The sequence below is a fragment of the Danio rerio genome, chromosome 17 (genome assembly GCF_049306965.1).
Source record: "Danio rerio strain Tuebingen ecotype United States chromosome 17, GRCz12tu, whole genome shotgun sequence".
Classification (NCBI taxonomy): domain Eukaryota; kingdom Metazoa; phylum Chordata; class Actinopteri; order Cypriniformes; family Danionidae; genus Danio; species Danio rerio.
Window position 1 is genome coordinate 12,821,020 of NC_133192.1, and position 23,459 is coordinate 12,844,478.

The 23,459-nt window shown below is 35.0% G+C and overlaps 1 protein-coding gene and 1 long non-coding RNA gene across 3 annotated transcripts in view; one reads left to right on the forward strand and one right to left on the reverse strand.

Annotated features, from left to right (window-relative positions):
• kif26ba (kinesin family member 26Ba) overlaps positions 1-23,459 on the forward strand; it is a 211,604-nt gene that overhangs the window by 116,286 nt on the left and 71,859 nt on the right. Inside the window, exon 1 of one of the 2 annotated variants that reach the window (XM_068214531.2) lies at positions 21,000-21,688. The exons of the other annotated variant lie outside the window; for it this stretch is intronic. Coding sequence (XP_068070632.1) covers positions 21,678-21,688 — 11 coding nt within the window. The 5' untranslated portion in view covers positions 21,000-21,677. Of the gene's footprint in view, positions 1-20,999; positions 21,689-23,459 lie in introns of those variants that run through there. 2 annotated transcript variants of the gene reach the window in all.
• On the reverse strand, positions 13,530-17,390 carry LOC137488075 (uncharacterized). The gene is made up of 6 exons (XR_011006971.2): positions 17,068-17,390; positions 16,281-16,424; positions 15,447-15,563; positions 15,314-15,355; positions 14,904-14,990; positions 13,530-14,519 (listed from the first exon to the last, which is right to left on the reverse strand). It is a non-coding gene; the product is annotated as an uncharacterized lncRNA (long non-coding RNA).

Below are 23,459 nucleotides of genomic sequence, written 5' to 3' on the forward strand. Positions count from 1 at the left end.
TTAATTTCATTATATATTTTAATATATATTTTTATTTTATTTTTTATTAATGTTCACAAAATATTTATTTATTTATTTATTTATTTATTTATTTATTTATTTATTCCTTGCCTAAATAAAAAAAACAATACCCAAGCTCTCCTGTCTCAAAAAAAATAAATATATTTTAAATGCTTAAATACAGTATGTGCATATATAAATTACAGATATTTGATTTTAAATTGTTAATTAATTTATTAATCAGCACTTATATTTGAATCATGATTATGAACTACATTGCAAACACTATTATTAGGTTAATTAAATAATTTCCTTTTTTTAAAATCTAAAATACCTGCTTAGTAAATTATAAAAATCAAATCACACTTAGGATGCCTTGTAAAGATAAGAAATGTTTAGGATGATTTGTTTTTCAATAATTTAACAGTATCATCAGTTTACACATTTTTACATCCATTACCCCCTTTCCCTTCCCCTCCCCAACAGCGGCAGTCACAGTAAACGGATGTTGCTATCATAAATCCAGTAATTGCAGATAAATAATATAAACTCAACCAATAAAAAGCACACATATATAAAAATAGTAAAAATGATGGAATAAAAAAAAAATAACACAATAATAATAATACATAAATAAATCAAATTGGATAATTACACTTTCACAGGGCGCCTCACCACAGAGATCTTATTCATACAAATAATTTTCCCATCTTTTCTTATAAACATCCAATTTATCAAGTATCATTTTTTCCTTTGCTTCCCCAATTCCGTAACCCATTCTTGAAATAAATGTATAGGATGGTTTTATAACTATTCACTTATCTTTCTCTCTAGAAAACAATACAATTTTCTTCCTTTTTATCAATGTTCTGAAAGGTGGGCTTTATCAGGTTCAGATTTCATTCACAGTATTCTGATCCTTTCCCCATGCTACAGATGGTTTGTGTGCAAGCGAATGCAGGTGGGGTGTGGGGAGATGATATAATGTGGGCAGCCATGCATAAGCGCCACCACTGTCAGCATGTGCAGCGCGTGTGCTTTTGTTCATTAACTCTCCTGCGCCTCCATCTCCAGAGAGCGCCAGCGCCTCCCCCTCGACCTGCACCTCCTTACCATTTTACTTCACCGTGGCCTTTAAACAAGCAGGGTCGCCTCCGAAAGCCCTCACATCAGCACTGACCCCTCTGTCGCAACAGAAACCCCCTCTATCCCTCTACACGCTCCAATGATGGATTGAGCTGCCGAACGGCCGGGTGTGAGGAGAGCGAGAGGTTTCATTAGTGTCCCTCTAAAGAGCCCAGCTAGATTTATTCCATAAATAATGGCCTCGGGGGACGCCTGTCTCTGACGGCATTTCAGTACAATCCACACTTGGCATGAGTGTGTGTGTATATATAGATATGTATATTAGAATTTGACACTGACACTGTTGCTCTAAATTAGCCCAGCCTCGTTATTTCCGTCTTTCAGAGTCTTTTATTTATTTATTCCTGACTTTTTGATGGGAGGTAACAAAGCTTTCTTTGGCTTAGGGAAGTAGGCGACCACCTAGAACACCCTTCGCTAAAGATATTAAGTTTATATAGACCATTTCAATGTGGCGATATCATTGGCCCATTAACATTTCCAGCTTGTTATCAAACTATTTCATAACTGTAACAAGAGGCAATGCAATCATTACTTAATTAATGTTATTCATTTAAAACAGCTTAATTAATGTTCAACCCAAGCTCATTCTGGAAACGTAGCCCCGCGGACGTTTCTGGAGACCGTGGTTTACGTGGCTGGAGGTACCTATGGCTGCATTTAGTTTGTTTTTTCGAACTAACGCTAGGGGGCGGTGTGACGCCGCTCCGCTCCTCCTCTTCGCGCTCGCCGGCTGACAGCTTGCCTCTGTGTGGAGGGCTTTTCCGCTGTAACCAGTTTGTCCGCTTAGCTCGCAGCGTTACGTCGGCGGAGCGGAGGCCCGGAGGAGGAGGAGCCGGCCACGGGAACGACCGGGATCGAGTCCGGGGAAGAGCGGTTCCAGAAATCAAGTAAGAGGAAAAACAGAATCCAAAAAATAAGGGCGAGAACGCGGCGAGATCCGAAAATGCGGTCAAAATCAAAGACAAGGGCTTTTGCTTTTTTTTCTTCTGGACGGCTTTTGCAAACTGTCGCTTGGGTTTAGGGAAGGAGGAGAAGGAGGAAGAGGAGGGCGGCCAGGTCGGCCAATTGGCCGGCCGCCCGGTCGATCGTTCAGTCGTTCAGCCAGTCAATCGGACGGACGGACGCTTCACAGCGGCCTCTGGCGGCTTTTCACGCGAGAATAGCGTGGGCGTGAACGGCGCACGCTCCCGAGAGGCATCCAAGACGCGAAAAAGCATGCACAGTGGCCTCTCGCGGATTTGGGAAAACAAAAACTGCTCGAATACGTACCTCCCGGGACGTATTTCGCGGTCTGCAGAAACGTCCGTGGGGCTACGTTTCCACAATGAGCCCGGGTTGTTAATGTTAACTAATGTTAAAACAGCTATCATAACAATATTTATCTCAATATGTGGATCTTTTTGGATTCTCAGAAGCTATAAGAATTAAAAATGTAAGACAGGAAATACATTAGGACCATTGTTATTGTTTACGTTCCTCAAAAATGGTCTATAACTCGACATTACCTAAAATACCAACTTTTGGCATTAAAACTTAAACAGTTGAGTTTAACTTACTCATTGATCAGCAAAAAACATTTAGGCCCAATCCCAATTCTAATTTAATATTTTTATTTATGAATATATTAAAATGTGTTTGTTTATTGTAAAAATTTGTAATAATGACTAAAAATACTAATTTGTGGATCTCCTTACCTTCGGGTGGAGCTTTTCTGCTGTTGTGGCTGGTGTATTCTGGGAAATTTTCTAACTCTTTGGTTTCGAGTGTGGTCCTAAAAAATCTTGCCTTACGCCTTCAAGTTAAAGAGAGTTGGGACACCCCTACCTCTTGTTTTGCGTGTCCCATGAAGGGGTAGGGGTGTCACAATTCTCTTTAGCTTGAAGGCAAGGTGAGGGGAAGAGCTAAGGGGTAAAATTGAGATAGGGCCTTAATTTATATTTGTAGTTCTCTGAATGTAACATTTTAATTTCTTAAATTAAAGATTAAAATTTAGTGCCGCTTGGTATTCTGCCTTGACAATCATGCTGATTGGTCGATATATGTTATATGACAGAAGGTGCTCCTTTTGCTTGTGATGCTAAATTTTGCTGAAGCACAGCAGGACAGAGGCACTACCTGACCCCATCTGATGAAAGAGACAAGTTCAATTAGTAAGAAGAGATTTAAATGCTTATATACATTTTATAGCGCGTTGTCACCTCACAGCAAAAAGGTTGCTGGTTCGAGTCCCGGCTGGGTCAGTTTGCATGTTCTCCCCATGTTAGCGTGGGCTTCCTCCGAGTTTTTCAGTTTACCCTACAGTACAAAAACATGCGATATTGGTCAATTGGGTAAGCTAAAATGTCAATAGTGTATGTGTGTATTACCTGGTTCTCCAGGTAGTGGATTGAGCGTTGGACTAACGACTCTCCTCGTTAAAATTAGAAGTTACGAAGCGCCAACATGGTGTGGCTAAATTTCAATTTTGCTATAAACGCCCCCGGGAGTAAGTAAGTAAAGAATATAAGAGCTGATAAAAATAGTTTAGTCTATTAGCCATTTTAAGTTATCAGTACTTAAACATTTAAGTTATCTGTAATTAAACATTTAAGTTGTCTGTAATTAAACATTTAAGTTAATTCAATGAAGAGAGCACATTTGATCCACTCAATTATTCGAGTTGTCGATTTCCGATTACTCAAACGAACTGAGGGAATCACTTTCCTCAAATCATTTGAGTAGTCTTAACTTATTAGGGTTTAGAGTGTAGCAACCATTTAGCAACACTTCAGTACAACTCAGTAGAGTTAAAAATGATTTGGTTACTCCAAAGAATCCAGAAAAATCTGAATACTTTGGCAACCATCCTATTACAAACAACACATACTGTAGCAATTACATAGCAACACCCTGGCAATCACATAGAGCACTATAGCAACCACATATAAACAACTTGGGAATTACCTAAAAAACCTATAAACTGCATAGTAACATGATAATACACTCAGAATATCTGAACAACCACAAAGCGTCTCACTGGCAACCGTGACATGTTAACTGCTCCCAGAATGCTGCCTCCTAATTTTCTTACTTTCTAAAAGTATGTACTTTTGATTGTGTAAAGCCTGGTTTATACTTCTGCGTCAAGTGATCAGCGTGACCCATGGCGCATGCAGTGTGTGTAGCCGTGCATTTATACTTCTGCTCCCTGTTTGTGTTCCTCTGTAATAACACTTTCGAAACACTATAGCTGGCAGTGAGGTGTATATTTTTCTCTGTGTCTCTTCTCTTCTCTGGTGTTTTGTTTTTTTCTGAACACTTCCTTAATGTACAAGTGACTCAAACTCGCTCATTTTGAGGCAGGAATCGGTGGATACGCAACAATTTTAGTCATAAGGTATACACAAAACAAATGTTTCCATCTGGAGCTCCTTCATGGGACTCCACACTTGTAAACTCTCTCTCCGTCAGACTCTTGTGGCTCTTACCTCTGGCCACACTCGTCATCGCTACCAAGCCGACTAATCAGAGCTTGCGCTACGTTGTTGCGACATGTAGTTACGTTCTTTGAGAGGTGCCGACGGCCGTGGCGAGGGCTATGCGTCCATGCGTAGGCTGCTCCGGAGCATACGTGTGCAGTTGATGCAGAAGTATAAATCAGCCTTAACATGTATTTAGGACATACTACTTCCACCTTAATGGACTGTTTTGTTGCTTAGTTCAGTGTCAATCATCTCAACACATCTTCGGCATTTCTTTTATAATTACCGTGTTGGAGAAGCAGCAGCATGTTCATATTTTTTGTCAGTGAAATCTAATGCATTTTCTATTTGAGCTGATTAATACTATTACCGGGATTTTCATATACATTCACATTGAATAATACAGCATGTGACAATATCAATGTTCCCTTCAAAGCTCGAATTCTGTTTTATAAAGATGACGAGCAATGGACTTCACCCGTTTCGCTTTCAAATGTCTCTTTCTGTTCATGCGTCTCTCAGTCCTTCCCATTCATCTTGTTTGACAAGCTGGAGGGGCCACTTAAAATTCAGGCCAATTAACTCATGATCCCATCCATTTAGCTGTGAGAGGATGAGAGCGATCACTTAAAGAGTGTCACAAAGCCGTGACAAGTGGACATCAGGCCAGCATAATTAATGAATGCAGGCGAGAACCAGATATTATTACAGTGCTTTCCTGTGCCGTAAACACCATAGAAACTGAACTGAACATGTTCAATGCAATGTTCAAGATAATGTTTTCATAATAAGCTAATTTTGATAACTTGGTCCTCCAAAAACGTCTCAGAACACATTAGCAACAACCTGGCAATTGTATAGAACCCTAGCAACTGCATAGTAAGTTGATAATCCACTTAGATTACCTTAGCATCACAAAGCGACTTACTGGCAACAACATAACAACATGTTAAATACTCCCAGAATACCCCGGCTACATCCTGGCAACCATCCAGAAAACCTTAGCAACTAGTAAAATAGCAACTGCATTGTAACAGGCTACAACCTGTTAGAACATCTTAGCAACTTCATAGTAACACCCTGACAACCGCATAGCACCAGGCTAAAACTTCTCAGAACATCTTAGCAACCCCCTAGCAACATTCTGGCAACTGCATAGCAACAATCTAAACATATTAGAACATCTTAGCAACTGCATAGTAACACCATGACAACAGGCTTAGACTTCCCAGAACATCTTAGCCACCACATACCTTGGCAACATCATAACAACATGCTAAAACTAGACAGGCTACCCAGAACCCTAACAACTGCATTGTAACATAACAATCTACTCAGAATACCTTAGCAACCACAAAGCAAGTAACTGGCAACCACATAACAACATGTTAAAATCTCCCAGAACACTGTAGCAACCACATAGCAACATTCTGACAACTGCATAGCAACAAGATCAAACATCTCAGAACATCTTAGCAACCACAAAGCTACATACTAGCAACAACATAGTAACAGGCTAAAACATCTCAGAACGTCTTAGCAACCACATAGCAACACCCTGACAACTGCATAGCAACAAGATAAAACATATCAGAACATCTTAGCAACCACATAGCAACACCCTGACAACTGTATAGCAACAAGATAAAACATCTCAGAACATTTAGCAACCACATAGCAACACCCTGACAACTGCATAGCAACAAGATAAAACATCTTAGATCACCTTAGCAACTACATAACAACAACCTGACAACCACATAACAGGCTAAAACATCTTAGAACATCTTTACAACCACATAGCAACAACCTAACTTCAGCATAGCAACAAGATAAAACATCTCAGCGCATCTTAGAAACTACATAGCAACACCCTGGCAACTGCATATCAAAAGGCTTAACATCTTAGCTCATCTTACCAACCACTTTTTTGGCACCTACATAACAACACCTTAGAAACCAACTATGTTAAAGCCATCTTAGCTACACCCCAGCAACACTCTATCCATTCATTCATTAATTTTTCGGCTCAGTCCCTTTGGTAATCAGGGGTCGCCACAGCGGAATAAACTGCGTACTTATCCAGCACATGTTTTGCGCTGCGGATGCCCTTCTAACTGCAACCCATCTCTGGGAAACATTTACACACATTCACACTCATACACTATGGACAATTTAGCTTACCCAATTAACCTGTACCGCATGTTTATGGACTGTGGGGGAAACCGGAGCACCCGGAGGAAACCCACGCCAACACAGGGAGACTAAACACAGAAACGCCAACTGACCCAGCTGAGGCTCGAACCAGTGACCTCTTTGCGGTGAGGCGACAGCACTATCAACTGCGCCACTGCGTCGCCAGCAACCATCCAGAACATGCTAAAACAATTGTATAACCATAGCTTCAATGATTTAGCCCTATATTTAGTAATGAAGCAGTATGGATTCTGCTATTTAGCACGAGTAATGCATAGTCTCATAATTAATGTATAAGATTTGCCTCATCAGGCTAGCTGTATGTGCGTCAGGACCTCTAGGACCCCGCGGTCATGGTGAGTTAGTATCTAGCTATAGTTAAATGACATGCTTAAGCATTGAGGTTAATAATATAAGAGGCCGGAGTCAGCTGTTGATGAGAGGCACAATAATTCTGATGATAATCACAGTAATTACTATCAGGATTATCACTCGATGCATGAGATTGACCTCTGGAGATCAGTGCAGCGCCTGGACTGAAGAGAAGAGCCTGCAGCTCCTCTGAGTTCCCTGATCTAATTGAATGTAAATAGAGGAGGATTTTGCCTACAATTCCCACAATTCCACCACACTGCCTGCAGCTACTGTTGTGTCTTGTTAGAATAAAGAGGAGCATAAATGTTTCACTCACACTTCATGGCTTTCTTCCAAAAATCACTGAGCGTCTCTAATAGACAGTTAATTCTAAGGCATCTTGATTTGTTTTCTACATACAGAAAAGTTCACTCTCAATAAAATGCCTAAATAATAATAATAATAATCATACTAATAATAATAATAATAATAAGAAGAAAAAGAATAAAATAATAATAATGATAATAATAATAATAAGAATAAGAATAATAATAAGAAAAAATAAGAATAATAAGAAGAATAAGAATAATATAATAAACAAATAAAATAAAATAATAATAATAAGCAGTGCTGTGGCACGGTGAGTAGCACAATCGCCACACAGCAAGAAGGTCGCTGGTTCGAGCCCTGGCTAGTTCAGTTGGCATTTCTGTTTGGTCTTTACATGTTCTCCCTGTGTTTGCGTGGGTTTCCTCTGGGTGCTACGCTTTCCCCCACAGTTCAAAGATATGCGCTATTGGTGAACTAGGTAAGCTAAATTGTCCGTAGTCTATGTGTGTGAATGGATGTTTCCCAGTGTTGGGTTGCGCTGTGTAAAATATATGCTGGATAAGTTGGCGGTTCAATGAAAATAATAATAATAAAAAAATAAAATAATAATAATAATAATAAAATAATAATACTAATCATACTAATAATAATAGTATTAATAACAACAATAATAATAATAATAATAATAATAATAATAATAATAATAATAATTATTATTATTATTATTATTATTATTATTATTATTATTAATAATAATAATAATAGTAATGATACTAATAATAAATATAATAACAAAAATGATGATGATGATAATAATAATAATAATAAAAATAATAATAATAATGATAAAACATTATAATAATAATAATAATAATGCTAATAATAATAAGGATACTAATAATAATAGTAATAATAGTAATAATAAAATAATAATAATAATAATAATAATAATTATTATTATTATTATTATTATAAAAAATATATATATAATAATAATAATAATAATAATATTTCAAATAATAATAATAATAATAATGATACTACTACTACTAATAATAATAATGATGATAATAATAATATTAACAATAATAATAATAATGATAATACTACTACTACTACTACAACTACTACTACTACTACTACTACTACTACTACTACTAATAATAATAATAATAATAACAATAATTATAATACTATAATTTTATCATAATATTTATTATTTTTATATTATTATTAATTATGTTATTAAAATTTTTGTTTTATATATTTTGTGTATATTTTATACATTTTGTTTATATATATATATATATATATATATATATATATATATATATATATATATATATATATATATATATATATATAAATATATATATACATACATATATAAATATAAAGACATTTTGTAATATCATATAATAAAACATGACAAATTGCATAACTAAAAAGGATATTCAATTGCAAATGATACATATTTTTATATTTTGTTATAACATAATAAATCCTGTTATAACATTTTCATTATATTCAATATAATAATACAATATAAATAAATTATATATTATTAATTTTAATAATATAATGACTTATGTAAATAATGTGTTTTATTATAAATATTATACCTTATAATAAAATCTATTATAATACTATAAAATATGAAAATATATTTTTTAGTAATTATGCTTGTCATGAAAGCACGCTGGACAACGGAATTGAGGATCCCTGTGCAGTATTTATTAAGAACGGCAGTCAGGCAGGCAACGGTCAAACACAGGAGCAAACAGTATCATACAGGGCAGTCCAATAGAGTTGTCAAGTCACAGGCATATACAGTAGATCAGTTCGGGTGGCGAACAGCAAAACCAGTAAACAAGGCAAGGGTCAAGAAACACAGCAAGAGAAAAACAAGACAAGGTAAATGCTTTGTAATGTTAAAGGTTAACAAGACTCAGCAAAGTGTGTGGAAATGAGAGGTGTCTTCATAGTCCAGGTAATAAATCAATGATGAGCTTCAGCTGTGTGTGCCATCAGGGAAAATTGGAACAGGTGTGTGGGAGTTTCATGACAGGATTTGTAGTCCATTTGGTGGCAGATTTGCGGTTCTCTAGCAATCCGCAGTATAGCTAAATCGCTGGTGACTTTTACAATGCATATACTACTTTTTTGACATTTTTGTTTATATTTTTGTTTATATGAGTCTGTAAAAATGGCATCTTCCTAGGTTTTTGGCATCTTACAATGCTATTGACTGTTGAACATTCAAAACTTGTGTGTTGTCCAATTACATCAATCCCTTGCTTCCCGGTCCCGTGTTTCCTGCTTTGGCTGGCATTATTAATTTCTGAGGGCACCCTGGAGCCTGTAAGCACACAATGCTCGGTGCTATAAATGGATACACAGCCCACTTTAGTCTTAATTGAGTCTGATGATCTTCTGCATACGCTCCACATCCACAAGATTTCTCGCAACACAATTATTCAGTGGCCTGATAATGCACATTATTTATGTAATATTTACAGAATGAGTCAACACAGTCAAAACTGACCCTAATTACACATATGGTCCAATATTTTCTGTGGCGCATCATGTTTTGAATTGTATATAATTGTTCAGTTGGCGTTTCTGTGTGGAGTTTGCATGTTCTCCCTGTCTTTGCGTGGGTTTTGCTCTGGTTTCTTTCCACAGTCCAAAGACATGCGCTATAGGTGAAGTGAATTAGCTAAATTGTCCATAGTGTATGAGTGTGAGAGTGTATGGTTATTTCCCAGTACTAGGTTGCAGCTGAAAGGGCATGTGCTGCGTAAAACATATGCTTGAATAGTTGACGGTTCATTCCACTGTGGTGACCCCTGATTATTAAAGGGTCTAAGCCGAAGGAAAATAAATGAATGAGTTATATATTTGCTAGGTTTGGTAACAGTAATTTCTCCTGAAATTGCCCCTATATGAACTCTCCGTTTATTTTACACAGACTAATTTAGATCCCAAAATAAATCCTTCTCAGCCCAGTAAATTAACTCATAATAGCTCATTAGGAATTCCAGATCCTGACTGTAGTAAACAACTTCATTAGCGGCAGATCTGTTGACATCCTTTAGAAAGGGGGTTTGTGCAGAACCTCATAAATCAGTGATTAATTTTTAAACCCTTCCCAAAACCTAAACCATGTCTGAAGTATGAATACAAAAGAGGCTGAGAGATGTCAGTCAAGCTGAGGTGTTTAATTAGAAGAAAACACTGGGCCAGAGCTTGACTTCTGCTGATTTAAATATGAATAACCTCATGTTCAGCTACAGCTCATATGTGGAGAAATCAGAAGCATGCAGTCTGAATTGACATATGATCAGGACTAAAATGTGAATGAACTAATTAAAGCATCCCAATGCATAACAGAGTACAGGTATGTCAGATGTTTGGTGGATAAACTAAACCACTTGCACTATCCGCTTGTTAAGTCGTGACGTGTGAAATACTGTTTCCCTGGTCAAAGCCGCTACTTATATGAATTGAGAAAATATTAAGACCACTTTTTTGTCCTATCACACATTAAAGTCAGTTTTATATAAAACCATGGTGTACACTACAGTCTCTGGACATGCTGCGTCACAGACATCAATATTTTAACAAGTTATAAAAAATGTATCACTTTCTGACCATCTGATATTAGGCATGAACATATATATGTATATATATTGTGATCGCGATGATCGAAAGTATTACATCACTTTGTAAATCTTTATTAGTACCATTTGTTGAGTCTCCATACAGTTTGATAGAGCACTTGGATCCGGAGGCCACTTCGCATAACGTCACACTTGACAAGTGGATGTAGTATACTCTACTTTTCTACATCCATGGAACATGAATAAAATGTTACTTTATATGTTATTCAACAAGCATTTATTTATTTATTTATTTATTTATTTATTTATTTATTTATTTATTTATTTATTTATTTATTTATTTATTTATTTATTTATTTATTTATTTATTTATTTATTTTTATTTATTTATTTTCTTGTTATTTAATTTTATTTATTTATTATTTTATTATTTTGTTAATTATTTTAATTTAATTTAATTTAATTTAATTTAATTTAATTTAATTTAATTTAATTTAATTTAATTTAATACTGCAGGGAAATTTATTTCAAAAGTTTAAAAAAATTGTATTAACATTTTATAATAATACTATGTTTTATCAAATAATTATAAATCATAGGGTATATTATTATTATTATTATTATTATTATTATTATCATCGTCGTCGTTGTTGTTGTTGTTGTTGTTGTTGTTGATGATGATAATATTGTTGTTATAAGAACATCATTATAGTCCACAACAGCATTTATGGACTAAAACAACATAATAATAATTATTATTAACATATAATAATTACATAACAACAACAACAACAACAACAACAACAACAACAACAACAACAACATAATAATAATAATAATAAAACTAATAATAAAAATAATAATAATAATAATAATAATAATAATAATAATAATAATAATAATAATAATAATAATAATGATAATTATTATTATTATTATAATTTTAATAAAAAAAATATTATTATTAATCTTGTTATTATTATTAGTAGTAGTGGTAGTAGTAGCATTAGTAGTAGTAGTATTTTAATACCTGTCAAAACTTCCAAAACCACAGATATTTTCAATTTATATGTTTATATTATACAAAATAGAGCTATTTTTTTTACAGTTTAGCACATGTAAAATAAACTACTGTATATACTGTAGTATTCAAGCTGTATGCAAAATACAGAAGTAATTCAAATAGTTTGATCTAATATAGCTCATTAGCACAATAATACAGCATATATGAAGCAGATATATACCATATCTCTACGTCTGAACTGCTTATCTGTCATGCTCCCTTCCTCTCATTATGCAAGTAAATCTGCTTTAATCTGCAGCATATGTGAAGATTGCTGAGCAATTAAAGGGAAGTGTGACAGAGACATCAGTGTAGTAAGCGACCCAGCCTCAATGGAAATACATGAAAGTTATATTGTTGCAAATTTTGAAATAGGTTGCTCCGGTGACATTTGCTTGCAGCTTTTGTTGACAAATCCTCTAGAGGGTGCTGTGTACATTTCTGCGAATCTGTGATTCAGCTATATACGTTTTCCCATACATGTAACCACGGACTTACATAGTAGGACAAACAAATACTATGGAGGTCGATGGTTACAGGTTTTCTCTCATTATTCTGGCATTTAGCAAATGTATATGATTTAGGCAATCCTAATGGATCTAAAATAGTAAACAATTAGTATGATTTACCTTTTAAAAACAATGGTTGTGTTCTTTTTTTTAGAGTGTATGTAAATTTCTGGTTTCAACTGTATTTCCAAAATGTAACTCTGTAAATGTAGTTTCCCAAAAATGCCTGTATTTCCAATGAGCCTGTGTTGGTAGTAAACCTCTATTGTGTGTGTGTGGTACAGCAGTGGAAGTGTCAAGGCCTGCCTCTTGCTTTCTGTTTTGGGCTGAAACTGAGCGCCGCAGAATGTATGAAGAGTGACAGGGAAATTAGACGACAGCCCTCCTGACACAAAGCATCGACTGCAGGCTCAATCGGCCTCAGGCTTTCATTTCTCCCAGCGCCGCAGGAGTGAAATGGTGTCACCCAGAAATGTCTGAGGATGTTCTGGGTGCTCGCTCAAGGTTGTTTCAAGGACAATGGTGGAGTTCAGCTGGAGTTTCTGGTGTTCAGAATGACATTATTAGGCTGTCGGGTACACTGTTAGACATTTCAAAGGGTTTTTACAGTAACTTACTGGCAACACTGTTGCCAGTAAGTTACTGTATTTTAGATTTACAGTATACAACTGTAAATCCGTTTACAGCATGTTACCGTAGTGTCTGAAAATGGTTAACTACTGTAAAAACCTAAATTAACAGTTAGCTACTGTAAACCTTTTATTTTGTCCTAAATATTTTATAATATAATTTTATTAATATTATTTTAATACTATAGACCTAAAAAAGACACAATTACAAAATATTAACAAAATAAACACTCTTTATTTAAAACATTGGAGATGCCTTAAACAAGCTTAAAAATATGTAAAAACATTACATTTCAATCATTCAAAATATTTTATTTTAAGAAAAAAAACATTGAAAATGACAAAGCACATTAACATACATGTACAAAACTAATTTAAGTGTCTGACCTGCATATTGTTGAGAAAAAAAAACAAAACAATTGTACTAAGTACTACAGACATTAAACCAGACACAATTACAAAATATTCCATTCTTTAAAACATTAATAATGCTTAAAGCATTTAAGAAAAATGTGTGAAAATTACATTAAGCAATAAAATCAACACATTAAAAATAAATAAATCAAACAAAGCACTAGAACATGCATGTACAATAAAAATTTAAACTTCTGAATTGCATATTGTTGGAAAAATAAATATTTGTAACTATTAGCCGACTCAGAAACAACCCAACTTTAAAATATTACTAGTTCTGGTGTCAAATGCTCAACAAGGTCTAAATTCACATGTTCAAATGCAATTCATCTTTATTTCTATTGCACTTTTACAATGTAGATCAATGATGTCAAAGCAGCTTAACATAGAAGTTCTTATAAATTGAAGCTGCTTCAGTCCAGTTTTCAGAATTGAAGCAGTAAATGTCACTGCTGAAAGTCCAAACACTGAAGAGCAAATCCACCGATCCACCAATTGTAGCCAAGTGATCCAGTGGCATGGAACAAACTTCACCAACTGACGAAAGTGTAGAATAAAATCCCTTGAGAGATACCAGGCTCAGTTGGGCACGACCAGTTCTCCTCTAGCCAAACTTGTGCAAGGCCGCAGTCTAGGCACCAGAGGCTTGAAAGTTCACCAGCGGGTGGTCAGGCTGGCCCATTGGATCAATGCGGAAACTCATTGATCACGTGTGTCTTTTAGGATTCACTCCTCCATGACCACCACAGCATCTGGTCAGGATTTGGCCCAGTCCAGGATTATGAAGAACTCTGGATAAGGACAAACAGACTAACATAAGCATAGAAGAAGCTTGTTTAAAAAAAATAAATCATATACTGGTTAATTATTTTGAAGCATGGCAGCTAGGTTGGGGTAGTTTTCAGCTGGTACTGAGCAACTGGCTCCTGCTCATAACCTGCTCACTACCATGTTTAAAAGATAACTAACCAGAATGTCCTGTTTATTTTTTTCCCTAACAAGGTTTTGCAAAAACATTGTAGCATTTGTGATGGGTTGATTCACTGCAGGACAGATTAGACTATTTGTTTTATGTATTCCTAATAAACTAAAACTGACTGAATACTGATAAAACTATTGAGAGTGTCTCACCTAATCCAAGTTCTCAGTTAGCTGGTGAAAGAAGGATAACTCACTGTTGTTCATGGTTGTCATTCTCTTCACTACTTCTCCTGCTATCTTCTGGCTCACTCTGGTTGTTGCTGTGCATTTTGTTTCATCCTCTGGAATTATTTATACAAAAAATTGTATTATTTTATTTATTTCAAAATATTTAGGCAACATGAAATGGGGAAAAAGACATTTAATACATAGACAAATGCATGTATCCCAATACTAATTATTGTGTTTTGAAATGTCTGACCCATGACAGACCTCAATCTGCTCAAAAATATTGTAAACAAAGATGAAAAAAAAAAAACTACTAAATGGTTTAATAAAAAAGGGAAAACGATTTTTTTATTTAGCTAGCAACTAAACATGTGACACATTTTGTATTAAAAGTAACGTTAATATATTGAGAAACAAATAGATGTACAGTACTTACTGTTGTATGAGGTCCAGTTTGCACAGGCAGGCTCCCAGTATTCTATATTGAGACCATAAAAAAGCCAAAAATACAGATAAGAATACCATGCTACAATCCACAACCTCCACACAACTTTTTTTTATTTGTTTACCTTGGTTGCTTACTGGTCTTGCTTATTTTTTAAGCATAAGGCTGTGCTGATCAAGATGTTCCTCTGAAATGCTGTTTGTTTCTTCAGACAAAACCTGTTGCTGTGCCAGTGCCATATCTAAACAGAAAAAAATATAATGGTAACAATTATGTTAAACCAAATGTCAAGAGTTGTGATAAAAAAATAATTAGCAAACAATAAATAGCAAAAAGGTGGTTATTAGCATAATGCATAGAGGTAAAATTGGTTTTATATTAGCAGATTCAGACTTCCTCCTTAATAATTTAATTTCATAAAAGTATTATTTGCAAACTCTAAATAGTGAAATCATTTTAGCAGCTAATGACTATCAAAGTACAACATGCTCACGGTCAAATAAACAGTGTTAATGTTGATTTCAAGTCATACTGGCATGCTAATTCTGATCGAATATTCAAAGTAACATGGTAAACAGTATAGAGTCTTCTAAATGAACGAATGGGCGAATATAAAACCAACTTTACCTCTATGCATATTGTAACGTTATAGATTTACGTTAACGTTCTTATAGGTTACGTCGCGATGTTATTTTCTCAAGCTAACGTTATAAGTTACTCTAAACCAGAGAAAAATAAGTTCACAACATCTAATATATATAGTATAAATCAATATAAGTTAAACGTTGCACGTTAAAATGAGTTTGAGTCCAATTCAGTATAAACTTAGCTCAGTTTAGCTAACAGTTAACATTACCATTTTAAGATCGCTTCAGCCAATGTTGCCGAGCAAACAAATGCTAATAGAGGTGCTCAAATCAATGTCGAGTGTTGTCAGCACAGACAGACGCGCTTTTACCTGGATTATTTGTTGGTCTTCCATTCATATTCTTCTGGGGGAAAACACTCTCTGCCGGACCGTTGTCTCGTGTTAAGTGTCCTCCAAAACTGTCTGCATACCTCTGGTTCCCTCCTAAACCAAAACCCGCTGCAACACCGGTTCCTATGTAAATAAATAAAAAGATCCCTGCTAAAAAATCCAGCTTAAACCAGCCTTGGCTGGTTGGCTGGTTTTAGCTGGTCAACCAGGCTGGTTTTAGAGGGGTTTTGGCCACTTCCAGGCTGGTTTCCAGCCATTTCCAGCCTGGTCTTAGCTGGTCAGGCTGGAAAATGACCAGCTAAAACCAGCTTGACCAGCCTGGTTTAAGCTGGACATAGCTGGTTTTGGCTGGGCTCCCAGCCTGCTAGGCTGGTCAAGCTGGTTTTAGCTGGTCATCTCCCAGCCTAACCAGCTAAGACCAGGCTGGAAATGGCTGGAAACCAGCCTGGAAATGGCCAAAACCCCTCTAAAACCAGCCTGGTTGACCAGCTAAAACCAGCCAACCAGCCTTGGCTGGTTTAAGCTGGATTTTTCAGCAGGGATATGACGAGAACAATGGCTAATAGTCATAAACAGTCTTATTTAAAGTAATAGTAGTGTTAATGTAATAAATTAAATAAAGGTAACATCTTAATAGATGATATATTTCTCAAATGGGCGAAATAACGCCAAGCCAGAGAAAATAATAATAGCCAACTTTATACTTTACTTTGTTCTATTCTCGTCCACAAAACATTCTGTAAAATGAAACACTGCCTCAGCTTACCAGAGTAAAGTTTGTTAAATCCAGTATGTTCTTCAGGCACACTAATAAATTGTCCTCCAGAATTGCTCCAGGGTCCTCAGGCAAAATGTGGTGCAGAGTAGTCGAATCGCCGCAAGGTGGCGTTGAAGCAGTTGTGGAAAATACAGTATAATACACGAATTTTTACAAATACAGTACATCGCTGTATATGTTGTTCGACGTCACACTAAATTCCCATAATGCAACGGTAAATACAGTTATTTACCGTAAAAGGAATTTGCAGTATTACACTGGGTGAAATACAGTAAATAACTGTGTAATTTACAGAAATGTCTAACAGTGTAGGTCTGAGTCTGACCCTGTGAGTTACTCACTTATAGCGTTAATATAAACACAACATAATCTTTTGTGCTTTTTTTTCTCTCTTCAATAAAAATGATATCAGTGTTTTTTCTGTAATATTGTTTTGAGACTTCTTAGTGCTGTGTCACATGTTTTAATGAAACAGTTCACAATACAGTACTCTGTCATCATTTACTGATTCACATAAGTTTAATGTTAGGCTTACTGAACACAAGTTTTGAATTGTAATTACAAATGTACTTATCATCATCATCATCATTATTATTATATTATATTATATTATATTATATTATATTATATTATATTATATTATATTATATTGTATTGTATTATATTATATTATATTATATTATATTATATTATATTATATTATCAATATATTACATTATTATATTATATTATATTATATTATATTATATTATATTTATTATATATTATCAATATACTACATTATTATATTATATTATATTATATTATATTATATTATATTATATTATATTATATTATATTGTATTATATTATATTATATTATATTATATTATATTATATTATATTATATTATCAATATATTACATTATTATATTATATTATATTATATATTATCAATATATTACATTATTATTATATTATATTATATTATATTATATTATATTATATTATATTATATTATATTATATTATATTATATTATATTATATTATATTATCAATATATTATATTATATTATATTATATTATATTATATTATATTATATTATATTATATTATATTTTATTATATTATATTATATTATATTATATTATATTATAAAATTATTATATTATCAATATATTCATTCATTTTCTTGTTGGCTTAGTCCCTTTATTAATCCGGGGTCGCCACAGCGGAATGAACCGCTAACCTATCCAGCAAGTTTTTACACAGCGGATGCCCTTCCAGCCGCAACCCATCTCTGGGAAACATCCACACACACATTCACATGTTACGGACAATTTAGCCTACCCAATTCACCTGTACCGCATGTCTTTGGACTGTGGGGGAAGCCAAAGCACCCAGAGGAAACACACGCAAAGGCAGGGAGAAAATGCAAACTCCACACAGAAACGCCAACTGAGCCGAAGTTCGAACCAGCGACCCAGCGACCTTCTTGCTGTGAGGCGACAGCACTACCTATTGCGCCACTGCCTCGCCCATTATCAATATATTCTATTCTATTCTATTCTATTCTATTCTATTCTATTCTATTCTATTCTATTCTATTCTATTCTATTCTATTCTATTCTTTTCTATTCTGTTCTATTCTATTATTTTTAGGCAAGAAATCTGTGCTTAATTAAAATAATGTTATTATAGTATATTATGTACTAAATCTGTACTCATAAATAATAATAATAATAATAATAATAATAATAATCGTAATTGTTAATTACTAATAATGACAATTGTAAATATTGTAAAAAAAATTAAATATTTGATTGTTATTTGGATTGTCTTGTTGATTTATTTGCTAACTTGTTTTTTTTATAATATTTATTTATTTATTTATTTATTAATTAATTAATTAATTAATTTATTTATTTATTTAATGAATACCCGTTCTTGTTGTTAATTAAATATTAATTTATTTCTTCAGTCTGTTAACTGATGGTAACTCAATGCAATCTGTGTACTGATGTATTCCATGAACAAACTTAATCTTAATTAATAACACAGTGTTAATGAGGACAGTTACTCAGACAGCTGCTGGAAATTGAACTAAAAATTCTTCAATGACTCAATGTTGCTGCCCTTTTTGTCTCTTCTCCCCTATACTTTCCTTCCCTCTTTTTTTTTTTTTTTTTTTTTTTTGCTGTGCGCACATCTTCGGTTCCCATTTTTCCTCTTAACATATGTTCCTGTCCCAACATTTCCCAGAAGACACTGCAGTCAGATTCAGCCTGTATAATAAATCCCCCCCTCAGAACATTGGACATATATTCTGCTGTCATTTAGTTTGCTGTGTGATTTTCTGCAGAAGTATATATAGAGTGTGTGTAGAGCTGCAATATCTCTGTGTCCAACTCTACCGCAGCATGTAGTGCTAAAAATAAATATTTTAAAAAAATAACGCTTTTAAAGAAATGGTAAATAAAAATAAATAATTATAAAATAAACACAATGTAAAATAATTTATTCAGCTTCGTTTCAGTTTAATGGTTCAGGTTTACTGAACAGTGAGTGCTAAAATTTAGTTGCAAAATTACTTGTTACTTTACATTTATGTAATTATAGAATCTTAAATCTTTATCTTTACTTAATAATAATGCACTGTATTGATATTGTTTCTGATAAAATAAAATAGTAATGTGAAGTGGATGCTGGCAACAGAGTGCGGATCCAAATGCAGGTTTTATTCAACCGAATGGTCAGGCAAGCAACAGTCAACACAGGAGCAAACAAATGTAAACGGGCAATCCAGAGTCTTGATTATTAAGCAGACGAATGGTCAGTACAGGCAGACAGCAGAAAAAGCATTTGTAGTCCGTAAGGAGGCAGGATTGTAGTCCATGTAAATGTGAATATTCTTTAGCGATCTATGAAGGTTAATAAAAAAAATAATAAAAATAGATTCTTATATGGTTTGGCTGGCTGATTTATTACTTGATTGTTTTATAATAATAATAATAATAATAATACTAACGATAAAACCTTCATTCATTAATTTATTGTCTTTTTGGCTTAGTACCTTTATTAATCTGGGGTCGCCACAGCGGAATGAACCGCTAACTTATCCAGCAAAGGTTTTACACAGCGGATGCTGGGAAACACCCATACACTCTCATACACTACAGACAATTTTAGCTTACCTAATTCACCTGTACCAAATGCAAGCAAGAAGGTCGCTGGTTCGAGCCTTGGCTGGGTCAGTGGGCATTTCCGTGTGGAGTTTGCATGTTCTCCCCGCGTTCGCGTGGGTTTCCCCCAGGTGCTCCGGTTTTCCCCACAGTGCAAAGACATGCGCGATAGGTGAATTGGGTAATCTAAATTGTCTGTAGTGTATTTGTGTGAATTAGAGTTTATGGGTGTTTCCGAGTGATGGGTTGTGGCTGGAAGGGCATCCACTGCGTTAAGCATATGCTGGATAAGTTGGCCGTAAATTCTGCTGTGGTGACCCCTGAACAATAAAAGGGCTAAGCCGAAAATGAATGAATGGATAAATAATAATAATAATAATAATAATAATTATAATAATAATAATAATAATAATAATAATAATAATAATAACAATAATAATAATAGTAATAATAATTAATATTAATAATAATAGCATAGATAATTGTAATAATAACAATGATAATAACACAAAAATATAACGATAATAATAACAACAACAACAAAAAACTTAATCCTAACAATAATACTAACAATAATAATAATAATAATAATAATAATAATAATAATAATAATGATAATAATAATAATAATAATAATAATAATAGCAACAATAATAACAATAATGATGTATAAATGACTCAATAAAATGCACGAACTGTATATTCTGCTGTCATTTATTTTGCTGTTTGATATTCATCAGAAGCATATATATATATAGTGTGTGTGCAGAGGTGCCACAGCTCTGGGTCCAACTTTTTACCGCAGCCTGTGGTGCTGAAAAGAAATCCTTGGAGAAGTGTGAGGTTTGATACAGATGGAGAGAGTGAGAAAGAGCAAGAGAGAAAAGGAAGAGAGGAGAGAGAGAGAGAGAGAGAGAGAGAGAGAGAGAGAGAGAGAGAGAGAGAGAGAACTAGACTCTTAGACATTTACAGCTGAGCACAGGAGATGAGAGACGGCACCGTGATGTTGTTTCTCTATGTGTTTCCCATTTGGATCTTCTCAATAGTTTCTGCCTCATCTTCTGTGTGGACTTTCTTTCCTGGACAATGTAATCGGAGGAAGGAGCCAAACAGAGACACGGAGAAGCGAAACTGAAAAAGCATTGGTAGAAGTGTGTGTGTGAGAGAGAGGACAATGAAAAAGAGAGATAGAGAGATGAGATTGGAGAAACGGAGCGTAGGCAGTCAGGAGTGCTCAGGTGTGGGGATTAAACTATCCGCTCGCTGACGCTTGGATCTGCTGCGGATACATTAGAGAAGTGCTGCTCGTCCGCAAATAGCACAACACGGAGAACTAATGGATCCATGATGAGCTGTCAAACTCCACGCTCAATCTGGCGGACGCTTGAGTAAGAGGAAGACAGAACTGGGCACTTTAGGGTCCTCTGGCCCCCTATATGATGGACAGGTGAGGAGCGAGTAATCTTTTTTTTCTACTAGCTTCAGTGGACAGAAATATTTTACAAGAGGTGTTTGCTAAGACAAGCGTTAGTCTTCAAATCAGCCAACATTTTGTCACTATACTTGCAGTGTGTTCAATTCCCTCTGTGGTAAATGTCATTTTAGGCTTGGAATTGCTTATAGTTAAGTCTGTATGAAATCTAAATGTACATTGTTTGTTTTGCTAGCCCACATTGTTATTTTTTAGGTGTAAAATTAATCAGTGCTAGTTAATCCACAGATTTGTTTTCTTTAGTTTTGGAAATCTTCAATCAAAATTTGAACATTTGTTTCTGTGTTGAAGCGGCGATCCTTATGTTGTCATCCGTTCAACTACAAAATTCTTAACCATGCCCTTTACCGCTAGTTTGCTATGAGGGAATGATGTGCAAAAAGAAAGCCCTATATACATCTGTGGAGATCGTGAATTATGTATCCAGAGGAACGTATAGCTGCATGTTGTCTTTTTAAAACGAACGCTACAGGGTTATATGGCGCCGTTCCTTTTCTCGCTTACTAGCTGACCACTAACTCCCATATGGACGGCTTTTCCACTGTTATCAGTTTTTCTGGTAGATCGACATATAACCGGCAGACTTGAGATGCAGAGTGAAATTGACCGTAATTACGTGGGGCCGGTGAAGAACTGTTTCAGAAAGCAGGTAAGACAAAAACAAAAGCCAAAAAAATAATTAATAAACAAGTAATAGCAGGATGAAAATGTGGTAAAAATCTGGTGTTTGTGAGGGCTTTTCTTTTTCTGGATTGCTTTTGAAAACACTGTCGGTTGGGTTTGGGGAAGTGGGTGGGCGCTGGTCAATTGGTGCAATTTAAAACACTATCGGTTGGGTTTAGGGAAGGAGGAGGGTGGATCAGTCGATCTGTCAGTCAGTCAACAGCGGCCTCTGGTGGATTTACATGAGAATAGCAGGTGCGAATGGCACTCGTGGGAGAAATTTGAGATCTCGAAAAGCGTACACAGTGGCCTCTGGTGGATTCGCGAAAACAAAATCTGCAAAAAAAAAAAAAAAACGTAGCTCCAGGGATGTATTTGACACTCTCCAGAAATTTATATAGGGGTACATAATCAGAATGAGCCTGGGTTGTCTGATTCAGTTGGAAGTACATCAACATAGTGAAATGAAAGTCTTGGCAACTTTGAGTTCACACAGATTTGAACTGTACTCTGAGATACTTTGGTTTATATAGACTTCAGTTAAATTTACACTGTTTAGTCCATGGTTAATGTTTATATCACCACACTCTGCAGCCCAAGATGTCGTTACTTACTGAAGCTAAGCAGGGCTGAGCCTGGTTAGTACCTGAATGGATGACCACATGGGAAAACCATGTTGCTGTTTTAAGTGGTGTTAGTGGAGCCAGACAGCGAGCACTGTCTTTTGGATGAGACTTTAAACTGAGGTCTTGACTCTCTGCGATCATCAAAAATCCCATGGCACTTTTTGTAAAGAGTAGGGGTGTAACCCTGGTGTCCTGGCCAATTCCCTCCATCGGCCCATACCCATCATGGCCTCCCAATCATCCCCATCCACCAAATTGGCTATCACTGTCTCTTCACCTATAGTTGATGTGTGGTGAGGGCTCTTTGGAAACTGTTTGTCAATGCTCTGACAACCAGAAGACCTTAGCAACTATTTGATAGTGCCCTAGCAACCACCTAAAACACCCTAGCAACCCCATAGTAACATGGCGATGACTAGAAAACTTTAACAACTGTA